Genomic DNA, 15682 nt, shown 5'->3' on the forward strand with positions numbered 1-15682 from the left:
CGGCCAGTTTCGCCAAGAGGTGATCATGGTATACCAGATTGAAGGCTTTTTTGAAGTCAAGATATATGACATCAATCTCTTTTCCCTTGTCCAGGTGATAGGTCACCTGGTTGTAAAAGGTAATGATATTGGTCAAGCAAGTATACCCGCAACAAACCCATGCTGGCTGTCCCTCAGGATGTTGGCATCTGCCTGTCCATTAAGGATGGCCTCTTTAACAAACTTTTCTGAGACCTTCCCCAGGATAGAAGTCAGGCTGATGGGCCTATAGTTTGCCGGATCCACTTTCCTCCCTTTCTTGAAGATAGGCACCACATTCGCCTTTTTCCAGTCTTCGGGCACTACACCAGAGCGCCAGGAGTTCTCAAAGATCTGTGCCAGAGGCTGGGCTATGATGCTCGCAAGCTCCTTGAGTACCCTGGGGTGTAGATCGTCAGGGCCAGCTGACTTGAAGGTATCCAGCCTCTCAAGGTGTTCCTTCACAAGGTCAGCATTGATGGAAGGCAGGGGATCTCCCTCACCCAGACCTCCCTGTCCTGTAGTGGGCGTCCCATGGGACTGATGAAAGACAGATGCAAAGTACCCATTTCATAGGTTGGCTTTTTCCTGGGCGTCAGTTGTCAGTTGTCTCAGTTCCCTCAGCCTCTCCTCAAGTCATGTGCCCCAGCCCCCTACTCATTTTCTTGCTCTTCTCTGGACTCTCTGTCCCCATCCTTTTGGGGGGGGGGGGGCAGCAAAACTGGACACAATACTCCAGATGCAGAATAGAGGGGAATTATTACTTTCCTCGATCTGCTGGTAGTGCTCCTACTAATGCACTGCCAGTATGCTGTTATCATACTTGGCAACAAGAGCACACTGCTTAGTATCCACCATAACCCCCAAGTTTTTTTCTGCAGAGCTGCTGCTTAGCCACTTGGTCCCAAGCCTGTAATGGTGCATAGGAACAAAACTGGCCTCAGGGGCACTCCACTTGAGATCTGGCTATCAACTAGACCTCGAGCTATTGATCACTCCCCATTGAACCCAACGATCCAACCAACTTCGTCCACCTTACATTCCATTCATCCAGCCAACCCATACTTCCTTAACTTGCTTGCATTAATGCTGTGGGAGACCATATCAAAAGTTCTGCTAAAGTCAAAACATATTGTGTCCACTGCTTTCCCTTTATCCACAAAGCCAGTCTTCTCATCATAGAAGGTTGGTCAGGCATGACTTGCCCTTGGTGAAGTCATACTAATTGTTCCTGATCACTTACTCCTTTCCCAAGTGCTTACAAAAATGGATTTTTTGAGGATCTGCTCCATGTTTTTTTCCAGAGACTGAGGTGAGGCTGACTGGTCTGTAGGTCCCTGGATCTTCCTCCTTCCCTTTCTTAAAGATGGGCAGTATATTTGCCCTTTTCTAATCATCTGGGACATCCGCAGATTGCCATGAGTTTTCAAAGATAATGGCCAGTGGCTCTGCAGTCGCATCAGCTAACTCCTTCAGCACCCTTGGATGCATTGCATTTGGCCCTGTGGACTTTTACGTGTCCAGCTTTTCTAAATAGTTCCTAACCTGTTCTTTTACCACTGAGGGCTGCTTACCTTCTCCCCAAACTGCGGTGCCTGGTGCAGTAGTCTGGGAGCTGACCTTGCTTATGAATACCAAGGTAAAAAAGGCATTAAGTACTTAGCCTTTTCCTCCTCATCAGTCACTAAGTTCCCTCCCCCATTCAGTAAGGGACCTGCACTTTTCCTGACCTTCCTCCTGTTGCTATTATACTTGTAGAAACCCTTCTTGTTACCCTTCACATCCCTTGCTGGCTGCAACTTCAGTTGCCCTTTGGCTTTCCAGATTTCATCCCTGCATACCCAAGCAATATTCTAATATTCTTCCCTAGTCATCTCTCCAAACTTCCACTTCTTGTAAGCTTCCTTTTTGTATTTATGCTCACTGAAGAGTTCTCTGCAAAGCCAAGCTGGCTGCCTGCCATATTTTCTATTCTTCCTGCACTTCAATGCTTAGGCTCTCAGCTCCAAGAATAAGCTTCATAAAACCAAGGTCCCTCCTACAATAAGCAGGGTATGTGCTGAAGATGAGATTCGCAACTGAGTGGGAAGATATCTAAGCTAGCCAGTGGGTATCTTGAAGAAAGTTAGGCATAACTTAAAATTATTCCTATCCTTGCCTTGGTTCCAGACTTTGGTATATCCTCACAGCCTGAAGTTAATTGCACATGTGAGACTTGGCTACTCGGCATGAATACACATTTATTCATTTAAACATTGCCTCTTTAGTTACAGGGAGTTGTTGGCACCAGTAGAGCTGATGTTTGCCTTTTACGTAATACCTACTTAATTCGTAGTTTCGCAGTTTTTGTGGAAACTGTGAAATCCCAGAGTGTCCGCAAAATCAACAACAACTTAATAAAAATAAAATGTAAGCTCCCCAGTGGAAGCCAGACTTCTTTGCTACTAGGAGGGGAAGGTAGTGGGAGGGCACAAAGGACAGCAGAGAAGGTGGCAGCTGCCCCATCTCCCTTCTCACCCAGGGTCTCTTCACAGTCAGTGCTGAGAGGCACAGTTGCTTGAAGGGTAGCCCAGTAGTCGAGATGGTGGCTGCCCCCCTCGTCTCTCCTCCTCCCCGGGGCCTCTTTGCCAATCAGCACCAAGGGGTGGGGCCTCCATGAAATGGCCATAGAATGAGAACTTTACGCTAAAATTAACCTGCAAGAATTGGTAAATCAGCCACATGATTTGGGTAGACACCTGGTAATAGCCTAGTCATTGGAACACTTGCTCAGGATGTGAAGAACCTGGGTTCTAGATATTCCTGAGTCCATAATTAAGAAGTATCTTGATATTTTGTCCATAAGCAATTTGGAATTCTTTAGTAATCTCTATAAATGAGTAGTGGTTTTGTGCTGTGAAGCATAAATTCTATATTCTTTAAAAAGAATCCTTATCCTATGTAATATAAACATACATGTATTTTATGTGCACATCTGATCTTCCTCTGATGACCAGAGGCAGAGTAATAGGGATGTCTAAATCTGTGCGTTCGTTATGCGACACAGAGGCTGCTTGCAGACATGGGCAGGGGGGGAAACCACACTTTACTTTAAAGTCAGCATGCTCCCATGCTGAGCACAGCACAGGCCCAGAAGAAGCAGCATGTTAGTTGCACCCGGCTTTCTGAGCATCTGTAGACACGGGGTAGTTTAGCAGAGCTCTTTTTTGGTGCTTTTATCTAATAAGTGATTGAATCAGCTTTAGCTAAAAGTGCCAGAAAGCCTCACTGAAGCACCCAATCTATTCATACACTGCAGAGCTGGGTCAAAGTAATGTGCTGCTGCTTCCAGCAGAGTGCAGTTTTTCTTTTCTTTTTCTTTTTTCCCCCACATCTGTCAGCTCCCACAATGTCTAGTTTTTTCAAAGCCTTACAAATTGTTCGCTTGCTGTCATGTGCTTCTGAAGAGATGCACTGTAAAGCCAGGGTAAGCTGATAAAGTGGGAGCTCTAAAAAATAGTATGTTTCAAGACACGGGGGGTGTTAACAAGGTGGACATGCAGACTGTGAGTTCCTATTTCTGTGAAGAAGTAAGAGACCAAGGGTTTGTACCCAGGAGGTGCAGCAGAGAGGCCAAGGAATATCCAGTGCTTGGGAAACCAAACTACAGAAACTTAAGCTTAGGAGCACCTGCCCCTGCACCTCAAAGCTGAGAGCCTCTAGCTTTGGTAACCTGTCTCTGATTCCATCTCAGACAGCTTCAGTGGCACATTATGAAAGGAGATGTAGCATCTATGAGAATCCAGTTAGACTGTAAGTATTACTAGAGAAGCTTGGCATCCGACGTTCTTGCTACATTTTTTGTCAGTGAACTTCAATTGTCATTGTTTGTTATTTTATGTGAATTAAGTCTTTTTGGCATGAGTTATGGTGACTCATCTTTAATTACATATAGACATTAGCATTCTTAAAAGGAAACTATTCTGAGAGTTCCCAGCAAAAATCCATTAATTGATTGCAGATCAGCATTTAATTTCCCCCCCTGTGGTCTCAATACTGTTGACTGAACAGCTATATTTCTAAATATAGAAAAATGGGCACCTGATACAATTTGAACCCAAGTGAGACATTTCAGTCTGAAAAGGGCATGCTTAGGAAATTGTCTTAAACTGAGCTATGTTTTTCTTCCTCAGCACTGGAAAAATCTGCTGGCAATACATTTTTCTGTTTTTGCTTTTCAATCATTTCTTGTACATTGAAGTACATTCTGCAGTTCATATTAGTAAAGACAAAATTTGACATCAATATTCTGCTTAACTAAAGAAAGCAACTGGAGTATGACTGTTTTCTCCTTCTCCTTGTTATTGTTAGTTTGCGAACTACCTGGGGTTATACATGGCTGCAGCAAACAACTGTGCAGGACTGCTGAGGTGCTCCATGTGTTTGCTGCAGTTTTTACTTCAAAGAGCACTGCTTGTATAATCAGCTACATAGGACCACTAGATGGAGGAGCAGTGCTCTTTTGAAGTAAAAGCCATAGTACACAGCTGTGTGGCTTGTCTTCAATTTGACACCTGCTGTGAACCACCCAGATATGATATATATTCAGTGGTGTCAAAAACATGGCCTGCAGGCTACATTCAGTCACAGGAGCCCCATTGTCTGGCCCACAGTACTGCCCCTGAGTCCGGAGTTGACTTGTACTCTGCATGTGTTGTGCACCAGACCAGCCATGCACATAAGAACCTGGATACATGCTGTACATGGCGCCCACTTGAGTTTGGTCCAGGGTAAGCACTGTGTGCAGCCTGGGTCTCAGAACAGCTAGAGCAAGTACTGCATGTATTGGATCTGGGATGTAGGATGGGAGGTGGGAAGCCTGTAGGCCCAGGCCAGGCCATGGGACTGGCCCTGCACCATTCATTTGGACCATAGGGCCAGGTGAATCTGACTTCCCTAATCTAGGTCATCCTGTATAAACCAGCTCAAAATGATAACCCTGAGTCCACTTTTTCTGCAAAAATCACCTTTTTAATGTGTTGTATCGCTTTCTTTAGATAAGAAATGTGGAGACAAATCAATGCCTGGATAACATGGCAAGAAAGGAAAATGAAAAAGTTGGAATTTTTAACTGTCATGGAATGGGTGGCAATCAGGTAATAAACTATCTTAATTAAAAGTCTTACATCATTATGCATTTGATATATACATAATTTCCAGCTAATCATACCAATAGTACACCACTAAACAGAGAAGTGGTCATTGTTGGCACTGAATTTATGACCCAGATACCTTGCTCCAGGCGGACTCAAACCCTCAGACCAACCTTAACCGTATCCTTGCTGGGCTGCAGGCTTCACAGTCTGTGCTAGCTTTTCTTTTTGCACATCAATCTCGCTCTCGCACTCACTTGCTCTCTCTCAGCTACTGTCCTTCTGCATCCTGGTTATATTTACCACAGCAAGCCCTGTTTTTACATCACACGCAATTGTTCAGGGAAGTTTCCAGTCTTAAAAACAACTTTCAAACCATGCATCTACAAAAAAAGAAAAAAAATCAGGCATCTCTGATAAGACCCATTTTTTTTCCTTCTGGTTCAGGCTGTCTCCTCCTGCTCAGAATAACTCCTCAGCACTGACTCTGTTTATACAGCTGAACTCTTGAGTTTTTGTAAACACCTTCCTGTCTTAACAAGCTGTTAACACTTTCCCTTCTAGGATCTTTATACTGTTTTTTGGAGGGAGGTGGGGGGGGAGCAAAGACATTCCTCATCCCCATTACCAGTTCACAAATTCTCTACTACTGCCTTGCATAAATAAATGCATGTTAGCACAAGAAACCAAAGCAAGATAAAAGAATGAGCAAGTGTCCAGTAACATGTCTTGTTTCTCCCTGTGCCCCCTCCTAGCTCTCTAAAATAAGCCACTTCCAAAATCAAATTTCTGTGGCACTATTTAGTCTCAGGGGCACACAGGATCACAAGGTATCTGCTTCACATCCCCTGTCCCTGATCTCCAGGTGGAGCTCTGTACCCTTCCTGTTCTTCCCTCAAGTGTCTGAGCTCCCTGAAGCTGCATTGCCTACATAACATTCAGGCTTGCCAATAACATGCACCTGTAACTTCCACTTACTATCTCCACAGGAAACACACACTGTTCCTGTAACCAGTGCCACACACACATGCATGTTAACAATCTCTGCAAAGCAGCACTATCCTGTAACCACTTACAAATGCATCAGAGTCCCAAGGACTCTTCCCCCGCTGAGTTGCACATTCTCTCTAGCAGAGAGATTAACTTTATCTGCTTCTAGCTTTGTATAGTACCAGATATAGGAGGTTATGTTTTAATCCACGGAGACCACAGCATGTACCCTTGACCAAACCAGAAACCTCAGGCACACTCTGAGTAGGTTGCGACCCAGTCTTTCTTGAAGTTGCTGCTATTGCCTCCAACACACCTGTACCCTACTCTGCCTGACCCAGACAAATAACGTCCCCTTGGTCAGCAGTGCAACCAACCAACCTCTTGCACAAAAAACTCTTAACACAAATATGGTTACTTAGTTTATAACCCTATTTGGAACTACCATACAGTTTTACCTTACCAGCAGATGTCCACCCATGACTCCACAGTCTTAATCCACTACAAGTCTTGACTGAACCCTGCCAACAAATTCCCTGATCAGTCAAGTTACTGCCCTCAAGTTCCAGTCCCAGGGTTCCAGTCACCAATTGTTGGCACCGAACCTGATCCCAGTCCCTGAGTCAGAATCACCATTCCCATCCCAGCGGATTCCCCAATTGTTGGCGTTGGATTTATGACCCAGATACCTTGTTCTGGGCGGACCCAAACCCTCAGACCGACTATGACCTTTCCATTCGATAATAAGCAAATTGTATTGATACATGATGATAGCGGGTAAGAATAATACAAGCAATTCTATATCTACCGGTCCCAGGGTTGTCATCAGAGTCAAGGTACATCTGGCCAGGATGTGAGCTTAACTCTGAGGTTCTGTCTTGAGTATCGGATGTCAGCAGCCTGAAGCTCAGAGCCCGAGACCCACTCCCCACCAGTGGGGAATATGAGACAAGCTGGTGGCATGCCCTCTGTCCATGGTGCCTCAGGCTCCCTTCCCAGGGACCCATTGTTGCTCTGAAATCCCTTCTTTTGTATTCTTTTCCCCTCCTGATGAATTCTCATCTGTGGGCATCGCTGATTTGTCTTTTTGTGGTTGTCATGCTGTCCACGTTCAGTCCTGTCAGCATATGCCTTTGCTTCACAAGCCCATCACATGCACACATTCTAATTTGGGCTTTCCCGGTCTTCTCCTAATTTGATCTGTTCCCCAAAACCAGAAAGCCCAAGGTCTCTCAGTTGGGCACTGTGACCTGGTGCCACCTTATCTCATGTTATGGAACAGTGTGGTACATGCCTACAATTTCTCAGCCTGTATTTCTGTTCCTGTCAGCTTTGAAGGCTGTGAAACTGACGGCCAGGCTTTTAGAAATCAGTTAGCCCTTGCCATTGCCCTGGACCATTGTTGTAATGCATATCTATTTTATCTATAAGCCAATTCTGAAAAACAAACCTCTAAATACCATTACCAAATGCATTTTGAAGCATTTCAAGTGTTGTATCCATCTAGCCTATCTTCCAGCATGCATGAGTGGCTGCTATGGCCTCACCAGCATGCCTCTGGATTTGGTACATGTGAGAAGGAACAGGTGGGTGAGGTATGCTTAAAAACATCCTATCCAGAGTGCACTGCAGTGGCTGCATCTACACAAGACACCTGACTGCACAGTTGTTACTGCGCAGTCATTTAGTACTTGCATACACAAGTATTAAATGACTGCATAATAACAGGAGTTACTGCGCAGTAGTGTCACCGAATGACTTTTAGGTGACACTGACTGCACAGTAGCTCATTAGTTCTGCGCAGTAGCATTGCATCATGCTTCATGCCACGCAATGCTACTGCACAGTAGAAATGGGCTCCTGTGCAGCTAGCATCTGTTGTAGACATGGCCAGTGCGAACATAACTTTTGTTCTCTGTGGTTTGCTGTAGCACAGGCCTACAAATGCTTTCTGATTCCTTCTTTCTGAATATGGCAGTTCAGACCTAAGTGTGCTGTTGGCTTTTTTGATTATTTTTTTTTCCTTTTCCCATTGCTCAACTCAGGAATTTTTGTACCTGTCTGTCACTGATTTTAGTATTTTATTTGAAGCCACACATCAACTCTTGCTAGCTTACATTTTCAGTTTAGGGGCTCACTTGTATTTCTTCATATGGCTTTATACTTGCCTCTAAGGAAATGTTTATTTATTGTTACTTGTTCTTCAAAGTTCAATATGACTATTTATTAAGTGATATGCTATTTTTTTGTTCTTTCTGTGGAACCCATTATTTAACATTATTATTTTTCTATTAAGGTTTTCTCATATACAGCCAACAAAGAAATTCGAACAGATGATTTATGTTTGGATGTCTCCAAACTTAATGGTCCAGTAACAATGCTCAAGTGCCACCATCTAAAAGGCAATCAGCTGTGGGAATATGATCCAGTGGTAAGCCTTCTAATGATTTTCAACCAGGAAATAATTCAGTGAAATTTCATACATTAAAATGAGAACTACCGTTTACTGGGTCAGACCGTAGGTCCATCTTGGCCAGTATACTGTGGCACACAGTGCCAGAAATACATCACACCAGCAATAAACTGAAGGTGTGTTTTGTTAGTAGGGTCTCATTGTCAAAATGGTGAACCGTTAAGTCGGAGGTCTTTCTCGTATGGCATGCAAAGCCACTCCATTGGGCCCAGCAGTATAGAGAAGTTGGGGCCCTGGTGGACATTGCCCTTGGTTAGCCCTCTGCCAGCAAAGCCCTATTCACCACACTAGCAAGCAGTCTGTTGCTTGCCACTTCCCTTTACCCCATGCTGCATCTGCTGCTGCCCTGTGCAGCAGGCCAGCTCCAGCCCATGGCATGGGGTGAATTTAACACCCCTGCTGTTAGTGAAGGTTGTATTCCTGAATGCAATTGGTTTACTTCGTAATCTTGGGAAGTGGGAAGTCACTTTAATATGGCAATGAATAATTCTAATTCTATCTACTTCAAAAGAGCAAGACTGTTTGGAAAATGCTTCTTCTGGTGGATGCTGTTTTAAGTTAGTGCAAGACTAGAAACTGTAAATTATGCTGGCCCATATACTGGAGCCTTCTGTTCAATCCGGACTGGTCAAAAAAATCTTAAAGATCCTATCACAGCTTCAAGATCTAAGGTCTTGCCTCTGTCACAGTTAATTATAAGTTGTTTTTCTATTATTGGAAAGCTAATTATTAGAAAGGATAACAAAAAACCTGGATTTCAAGCTCAGCCACATTGTAAGATATTCAACTTCAAAAAATATCATATTTTCTTTCTGTTACTGAAAATCAAATTTGAGCTGCTGAACCTAGAAACTAAACAATGGTTTGCATCATTTGAAAACTTGAAAAATTATGTGGTCAATAAGTAGTGGGGTAAGTGGAGTTTTCAGGGGTCATGTATAATGTGACCTGTGGAGCACTGAATTAAAAATCCCCCAGTCCCTGAAGCAGATGGGATTCCACCCCTCTTGGCAGCTTCTCATTTTCTTCTCCATGTTCAGTTGCTGCTCCTCCTCTCCCCTGCCTGCTGCTCTCCATTGCTGACTGGAGGGTAGAGGGGGACCCCAAAGCTGCTCCTGCCAGGCTGCACAGGGCCCTGGGCTCTGTGGGGGACAGCAGCAGCAAGGGCAGGCAGGTTCCCTGTCCCTACCCAGTCTCCCTAGGTGTTCCACACCAGCCTGAGAGCAGCTGAAGGAGCAGCCACCCACTGCTGCTGCTGTTCCTGACCAAGCCTAGCTCCCCGTGCAGCCAATCCCAGCTGGAGTGGGTGGCTAGGACAGTAGCAGTTTTGCAAGTCTCCCTTTCTTGTACTCAGAGACATTACTAGCGGGGGCAAGGAGGATAGAAGAGGTGTTGCTGAGTACATAGGGGAATTCGGGGGAATTCTTACATGATTTGGGGACTTAAAAGGAGAAAGTCTCCAGCTGTTGTTTCCACAGTGTGGTTTGCCCACTTAAAATTTGGAAGGATGTTGGGAATGGGAGTGTAGCCACCCCTGTAGCGCTAGTTGCTAGTCATGTACCCCCCTTTTCAGAATTCTGGCTTTGCACCCCTGAAATGGTTTTGCAGCACCCTGGTTGAGAACTACTGTGTTAGACTGTTGGGTTTCTTTTCTGAATTGTGACCCATCAGTGAAAAGTAGCCTCTTTTGTCAGCCAGTTTGTGGGCTAGGAGGACAAAAGAGATCCCAGACCTCATGCAAGGTGGTGTCTGTCTCTTACAAGGACAGTGTCACTCTCATGTAGCACTAACTTCCACATCACTTAGTCCATTTCTACTCCTGTTTCTTTTTTTAAAACCTTGTTTCCTGCTTTTTACTGGCTGGATGTTTTGGAGCAATCTTTTTTTTTCCCTACTCCCCCTCCTTTTTTTTTTTTTTTTTTTTTTTTTTTTTTTTTTTTTTTTTTTTTTTTGAATAATAACCAGTCTTTGAAAGCTATGTTGAATGGCATTTGCCAAGAGGGCAAAAAAGACAGTCTGTATCATTTTGAGGATTAAGTGGTTTTCAAGATCAGGATTTATTATATTTTTTTCTAAAAATTAATCACCTGGATAGAATAGGGTTCCAGTGGTTTCTGCTTCTTGCTGTGGTAGCATTTCCATATCAGAGGTATGTAGAACAGCAACTTGAACTTCAATCCAAAGCTTTACCATTAGTCATTTTTTGGCATTCTTTTATTGAAAGCCGTACATCCCTTTACTGTGCTGTAAAATTAAGACATTTTACAAAGCAATGGAATTTGGAAACTACCTAGTTTATTGCATATTATATACTACAGATTTAATATACACATCAATATTTTTGAAAAGCAGAATGAAGAATAAAAGATCTTTTCTTGTAACTGAGTTAGCAGCAGCTAGGGAGCTAAGCCTGCTCCTTGTGAATCACTGCAGATTTTACTTTGTTTCACTCATAAGCAGCAGAACATGTTTTTATGCTATTTATTGCATATGATGCATGCTTCAGTTTACAGCAGGTGTTTTTGGGGGCAGATTGTTGTATTGCAAGTGTTCATCTTTAAAATTTTTCATTCCTTTCTGATTTTAGTTAGGGAACCTGGTCAAAAGTGATGGCCAATAACCTACTGTGCAAAACAGTTCACCAGAGACTACAGTCTTTTCCCATTGTGCTTCCAGTTTATCCAGTGCTAAGTGTTCCACATAATTAGGCACTTGATTATAGACCAGATCAATTACAGATGTAGTTCAAAGGTAAGTATTTGTAGCTTGGTTGAGTTATCTTGATCACAGGGTTGTTCTCTGCCCCTGTAATTTTTTCATGGCTGGATACATCATAAGTGTGATGTATTTTAGCAGGTAGATCAAAGTATCTCCGGCATCTTGACTCGGTCTGATTGATTGATCAGGTTTTGTTAAATCCTTTAAAAATCTAACTGCGCTAATGAAATAACTATTTCTTATTGTGCAACTGAGATTCAAACAGGCCCTAGTATTCTATTGGTATTTTCTTCAAGTTATTTAAAAACATGTCTACCTTATTTATGCTCTTAGTAATTACCATCTTCCTCTCAATTACTGCTATTTACCACTGCTTAAACTAGAGAGTATTTTTGACAGTAGATAGAGCAAATAAAAGGATTTTTTTTTCTAGAAAAAGGAAACAGGTTTTTCAAATGTACCTTCACCTAGGTCCCCATTTCACACGCTGTGATAACATTGGCAGAGATCGAGAATAGGAAAGAAGGTAAAACTTGTTTCTGTGCTGTTTTGAAATCTGGTCCATAGTGCAGTCAATATTGTCATTTACTGACCTCTTGCACATACAGTAAGAAACGTGAATATTTTTGTTCCTTCCTATATTTGTTTGGCCACAAAGTTGTATCCTCACATGCAGGTACATGCGGTTTGTGGCGTCACAAACCTCACCCATTGCACATTAAATTGTGCACGGTGCTGCTAATTTGTAGTGAGGGGACAAAACTTTGCTACAAAAAAACCTGGAAAAAAAGTGGCACAAAGCATGCAAAAATACCACGTGTCAAGACAAATGCAGACAGAAGAGCAGATGGCCCAGGGCGGCCTGATCCCCCATCGTGTGCTGCAGAGTCCCTTTTGTTAAGAGTGCAGGGTGCTGGCCTGGTCCCTCCTTAAAATGAGGGAACAGGCTGCCCTGGGCTGGATGTCCCATCCTGTGTCCCCACCCCCATCTCCACATGCTGCTCCCCAGCTGGTTGGGGTGCAGTATGCCTCAGCTCAGGGGCTGCCTGCTGGCTAGCACCTCATTGAGGTACTCTGTGCCCCAGCCAGCCCCTGCCCCTGACGCATGTGGAGTCTGGCCAGGGGCTGCAAGGACCTGGACTTGGGCAGTTTGCCCATAGTGGGACAGCATGTTCTACAGCAAAGCACACATGCAGGGCCGTGCACTGCAACACATTGTAGTGGTACAAATGTATACTGCTACTATTTGTGCCTCTGCAGGTACACACCCCTGCTTGTCTAGGTGCAGCCATAGTGTCTTTGGACCTCTAAGAAGAATAAATGGCTGTAAGTCAGTATTAACAAAGAAACCTTTCTAAGTAATCCTAGAACATTTACTGTGAAATTTTCCCTAGGTCCATATTTTTGTTGCCTAATTCTAGATTTTTTTGAAGTACGCATATAACAGGGAAAGTGAGGCACGAACATGTGCTGTTTTGGAGATCTGTTTAAGCTGGTTTAAAAAAAATTAGAACGGGAGACAAGCCAAGGTAAAAAGGCAGCCCACTCCAAAGACTTCTGTATTTTGTAGGAGGAGTTAGAAAGGGAGGTACTTGTATAAAGTGCATAAAATTGTGGTCATTTAATGACTCTGTTTAATCCAGTTTTTGGTTTTCTCTCATCTGAGCTATCATTCAAGACTTGAGCCTTCACTCCCACGTTTATGAGGAGAGGAAGTTAACAGTTGTGCTCTATGGCACTCTCGTCAACTTGCCATTTTTGTGAAAATTCAAAGGGTACAGAGAAAAGGATGGCCTACTGCTGCCTAACTTGACGGTCTGGAATGAGAATTATGATGAAGAGCACTCCAATCAGTCACAGCAAACCTAAGAATTCATGCGACATAATTGGCTTTCAACTAGATTGCAAATATAGCCAACTTCAGCTTACTGCTCAGAGTGCAGAATTAATAGTAATGCTCTCCTATCAATATTTGTGTTCATGGAAGAAGAAATTGTAGAGGTGTTTGCCATTTCTGGTGGAAAGATCAGTGTTTTGCCAAGTTATCTAAGAAATAAAGTTCTGTTTTTCTTGCTATTTTTGAGACTTCCCAATTACCTTTGCTGTTTTTAAAGAGGCTTTCATTACCTTTAAAAGAGAACTTGTTCATAATAAGAATTTACACAAAGTGGATTCTTTAACATGCAAATGTGACAAAACCATATAATTTATAAAGCCCATAAAGTAAATATTGCCTGGTTCACATATTAAAAAGCAGTTTTGGAAATAAATTGGGTATGTCAAATGTTTTTCATAAAATTATATTTCAGAAGTTTGGTCTCCCAAACAATCAAACAAATATAAAATATTTTAGTTCATTTTAGATAGTGTTCATTAGCTGTATTGAATAGCCCAAAAAGACTAAATATGACCTTTAAAAATGGAAAAGAGTTCTCTGGCAAAACCAAATGTTTAAAAAAATAGCCTCATCTCTTTCTGTATTTTATTACAATGCATGCTATTCATTTAGATAGTAAAACATTTAAACCTATTATAACTAGTGCTGAGATATTGCTGATTTTCCAAAATATGAAGTATTTTTCTTTACAACCTCTACAGAAGCTGCACAGGTTTTAAATAAAAAATAGCATTAGATTGTTAGAATTTTGTCAAAAACTACTCTTTAATAACTTGTGCACATATTTTAACATATGGAACTTTCCCAAGCTGTCCTATATTCCTTGCTGGATCAAAAATAGTGACCGTTGTAATTGCCTGGTCCTGATTCTAATTTTGAGGATGCTGGAAATAAATATGATGTAGTATGGTTTTGTCTTTTAAAACAGTAGATGTTAATAGTTTATTAGTAGTTTTAGCTTATAGACAATAATCGTGAAGGAAATATTGCAGCAGACAGTTTAGTCTGTGCAGTCATCAAAGGCCCATGATGAATTATGGGTAAATGTAACAAATTGCAAACTAGTGTTATTTATCATAGAGATGTTGCCAGCCTATATTTGATTAATACATTTTAGTACTGCATTAATTTTAAATTAAACAGGTATGTTTTAGTACTTTGTTAAAAAAAGTCTTTTGAAAAAAAAAAAAAACAGTGCATACTTTTTGAACCTGTTGTGAAACAACTGCTACAACTTTCATATATCCTTTGTAGTTATTAAGATGTTTTGTCATTACTGAGCAAAGCAAGACAGATTTAAATGTTTCATGGCACAAGGCACAGACTGTTCTGGAAAGATTATTTTCTTAGTGTACTCTGAAATGAGCTGTTTTCAGGCAGCGCCTTTTGAAATGATGTAGATTCTTCTGTATTTTTGTTGGAGCTTAATCAAAATATATTTTGCCTTGATCCATAAACCTTTTGTACCTCATCAGTGCTGTGTTAGGCCACACCAGAAGCACTCATAGCGCAGCCCTGTCAGCTTCTAACAGATCTGTGTATTCTGTTAAATACCTTGTCACAAGGACATGAAAAAAGATAACTCTTTTAAATCAAGCTTCAAAAGGCTTGTTTTAAATAAGATTTTTCAGGCCTGTATTTTTAAGCTTATAATTTGTGGGATGAGCTTACTTTTTTTTATAAGGTCTTATAATGAGCAACATGCTTTCCCCCCACCCCCATATTTCATTTTTTGCAATATCTTTTGCAACCAGCAGATATGTTATTTTCCCCTGGACGGAGAATAACATCCAATTTTATTGGGTGTACAAAAATAAATGAATAACAACTTAATTTCTACTAGCGGTGCACTGATATATCAGTCACATATCAGATTGGCACCAATTTAAAGGCAATTAACATTATAGGCAATTGGTTTTTTTGGCCGATAATGTCGTCAATAAATGCCACATGCATGCACGCAGCCGCAGCTTGCACATGGCCAGGAATGCAGCACAGTAGCTTAGTGCAGCATCCTGCCAGTAAGTCTTGGAGGTGGGGGAGAGGGAATGAGCATGCGGGGGAGCAGATCCCCCATGGTGAGGGAGGGAGAGGGGCAGGGGCAGGCACTGCCTGTCCCCTGCCCACCCCACAGCACAGCGCTCCTGAGGAAAAGGCAGCAGAGTGAGTGCCCCCAGCAGGAACAGTGCTAGGGGGCATGTGGGGGACCATAGCCACCCCAAAATGCTCTGTAGCCACCCCTCCCGGCCCCACACAGCTGAGCTCGCCCTGCTCCCAGTGCAGCTGCAGCCCAGCCCTCCCCCCCGCCCCCCCCCACAATCCCTCTGGCCGGGAAGAGGCTGGCACAGCCCCTGGCCCCAAGCCCACAGTGGGCAGCCCATCCTTGCCCTGCACACTAATCCAGGGAAGCATATGCCTCCCCCAGGGTTGTGTATAGTGGCGGGGAGCTGCCCT

The 15682-nt window shown here is 42.8% G+C and overlaps 1 protein-coding gene across 1 annotated transcript in view; it reads left to right on the top strand.

Annotated features, from left to right (window-relative positions):
* GALNT1 (polypeptide N-acetylgalactosaminyltransferase 1) overlaps window positions 1–15682 on the top strand; it is a 264061-nt gene that overhangs the window by 238130 nt on the left and 10249 nt on the right. Inside the window, exons 11-12 of the mRNA XM_019520618.1 lie at window positions 5055–5153; window positions 8437–8571. Of these exons, the coding sequence (XP_019376163.1) occupies window positions 5055–5153; window positions 8437–8571 (234 nt within the window). The remainder of the gene's footprint in view (window positions 1–5054; window positions 5154–8436; window positions 8572–15682) is intronic.

The sequence above is a fragment of the Gavialis gangeticus genome, unplaced genomic scaffold (genome assembly GCF_001723915.1).
Source record: "Gavialis gangeticus isolate Ggan-Ray unplaced genomic scaffold, GavGan_comp1, whole genome shotgun sequence".
Classification (NCBI taxonomy): domain Eukaryota; kingdom Metazoa; phylum Chordata; order Crocodylia; family Gavialidae; genus Gavialis; species Gavialis gangeticus.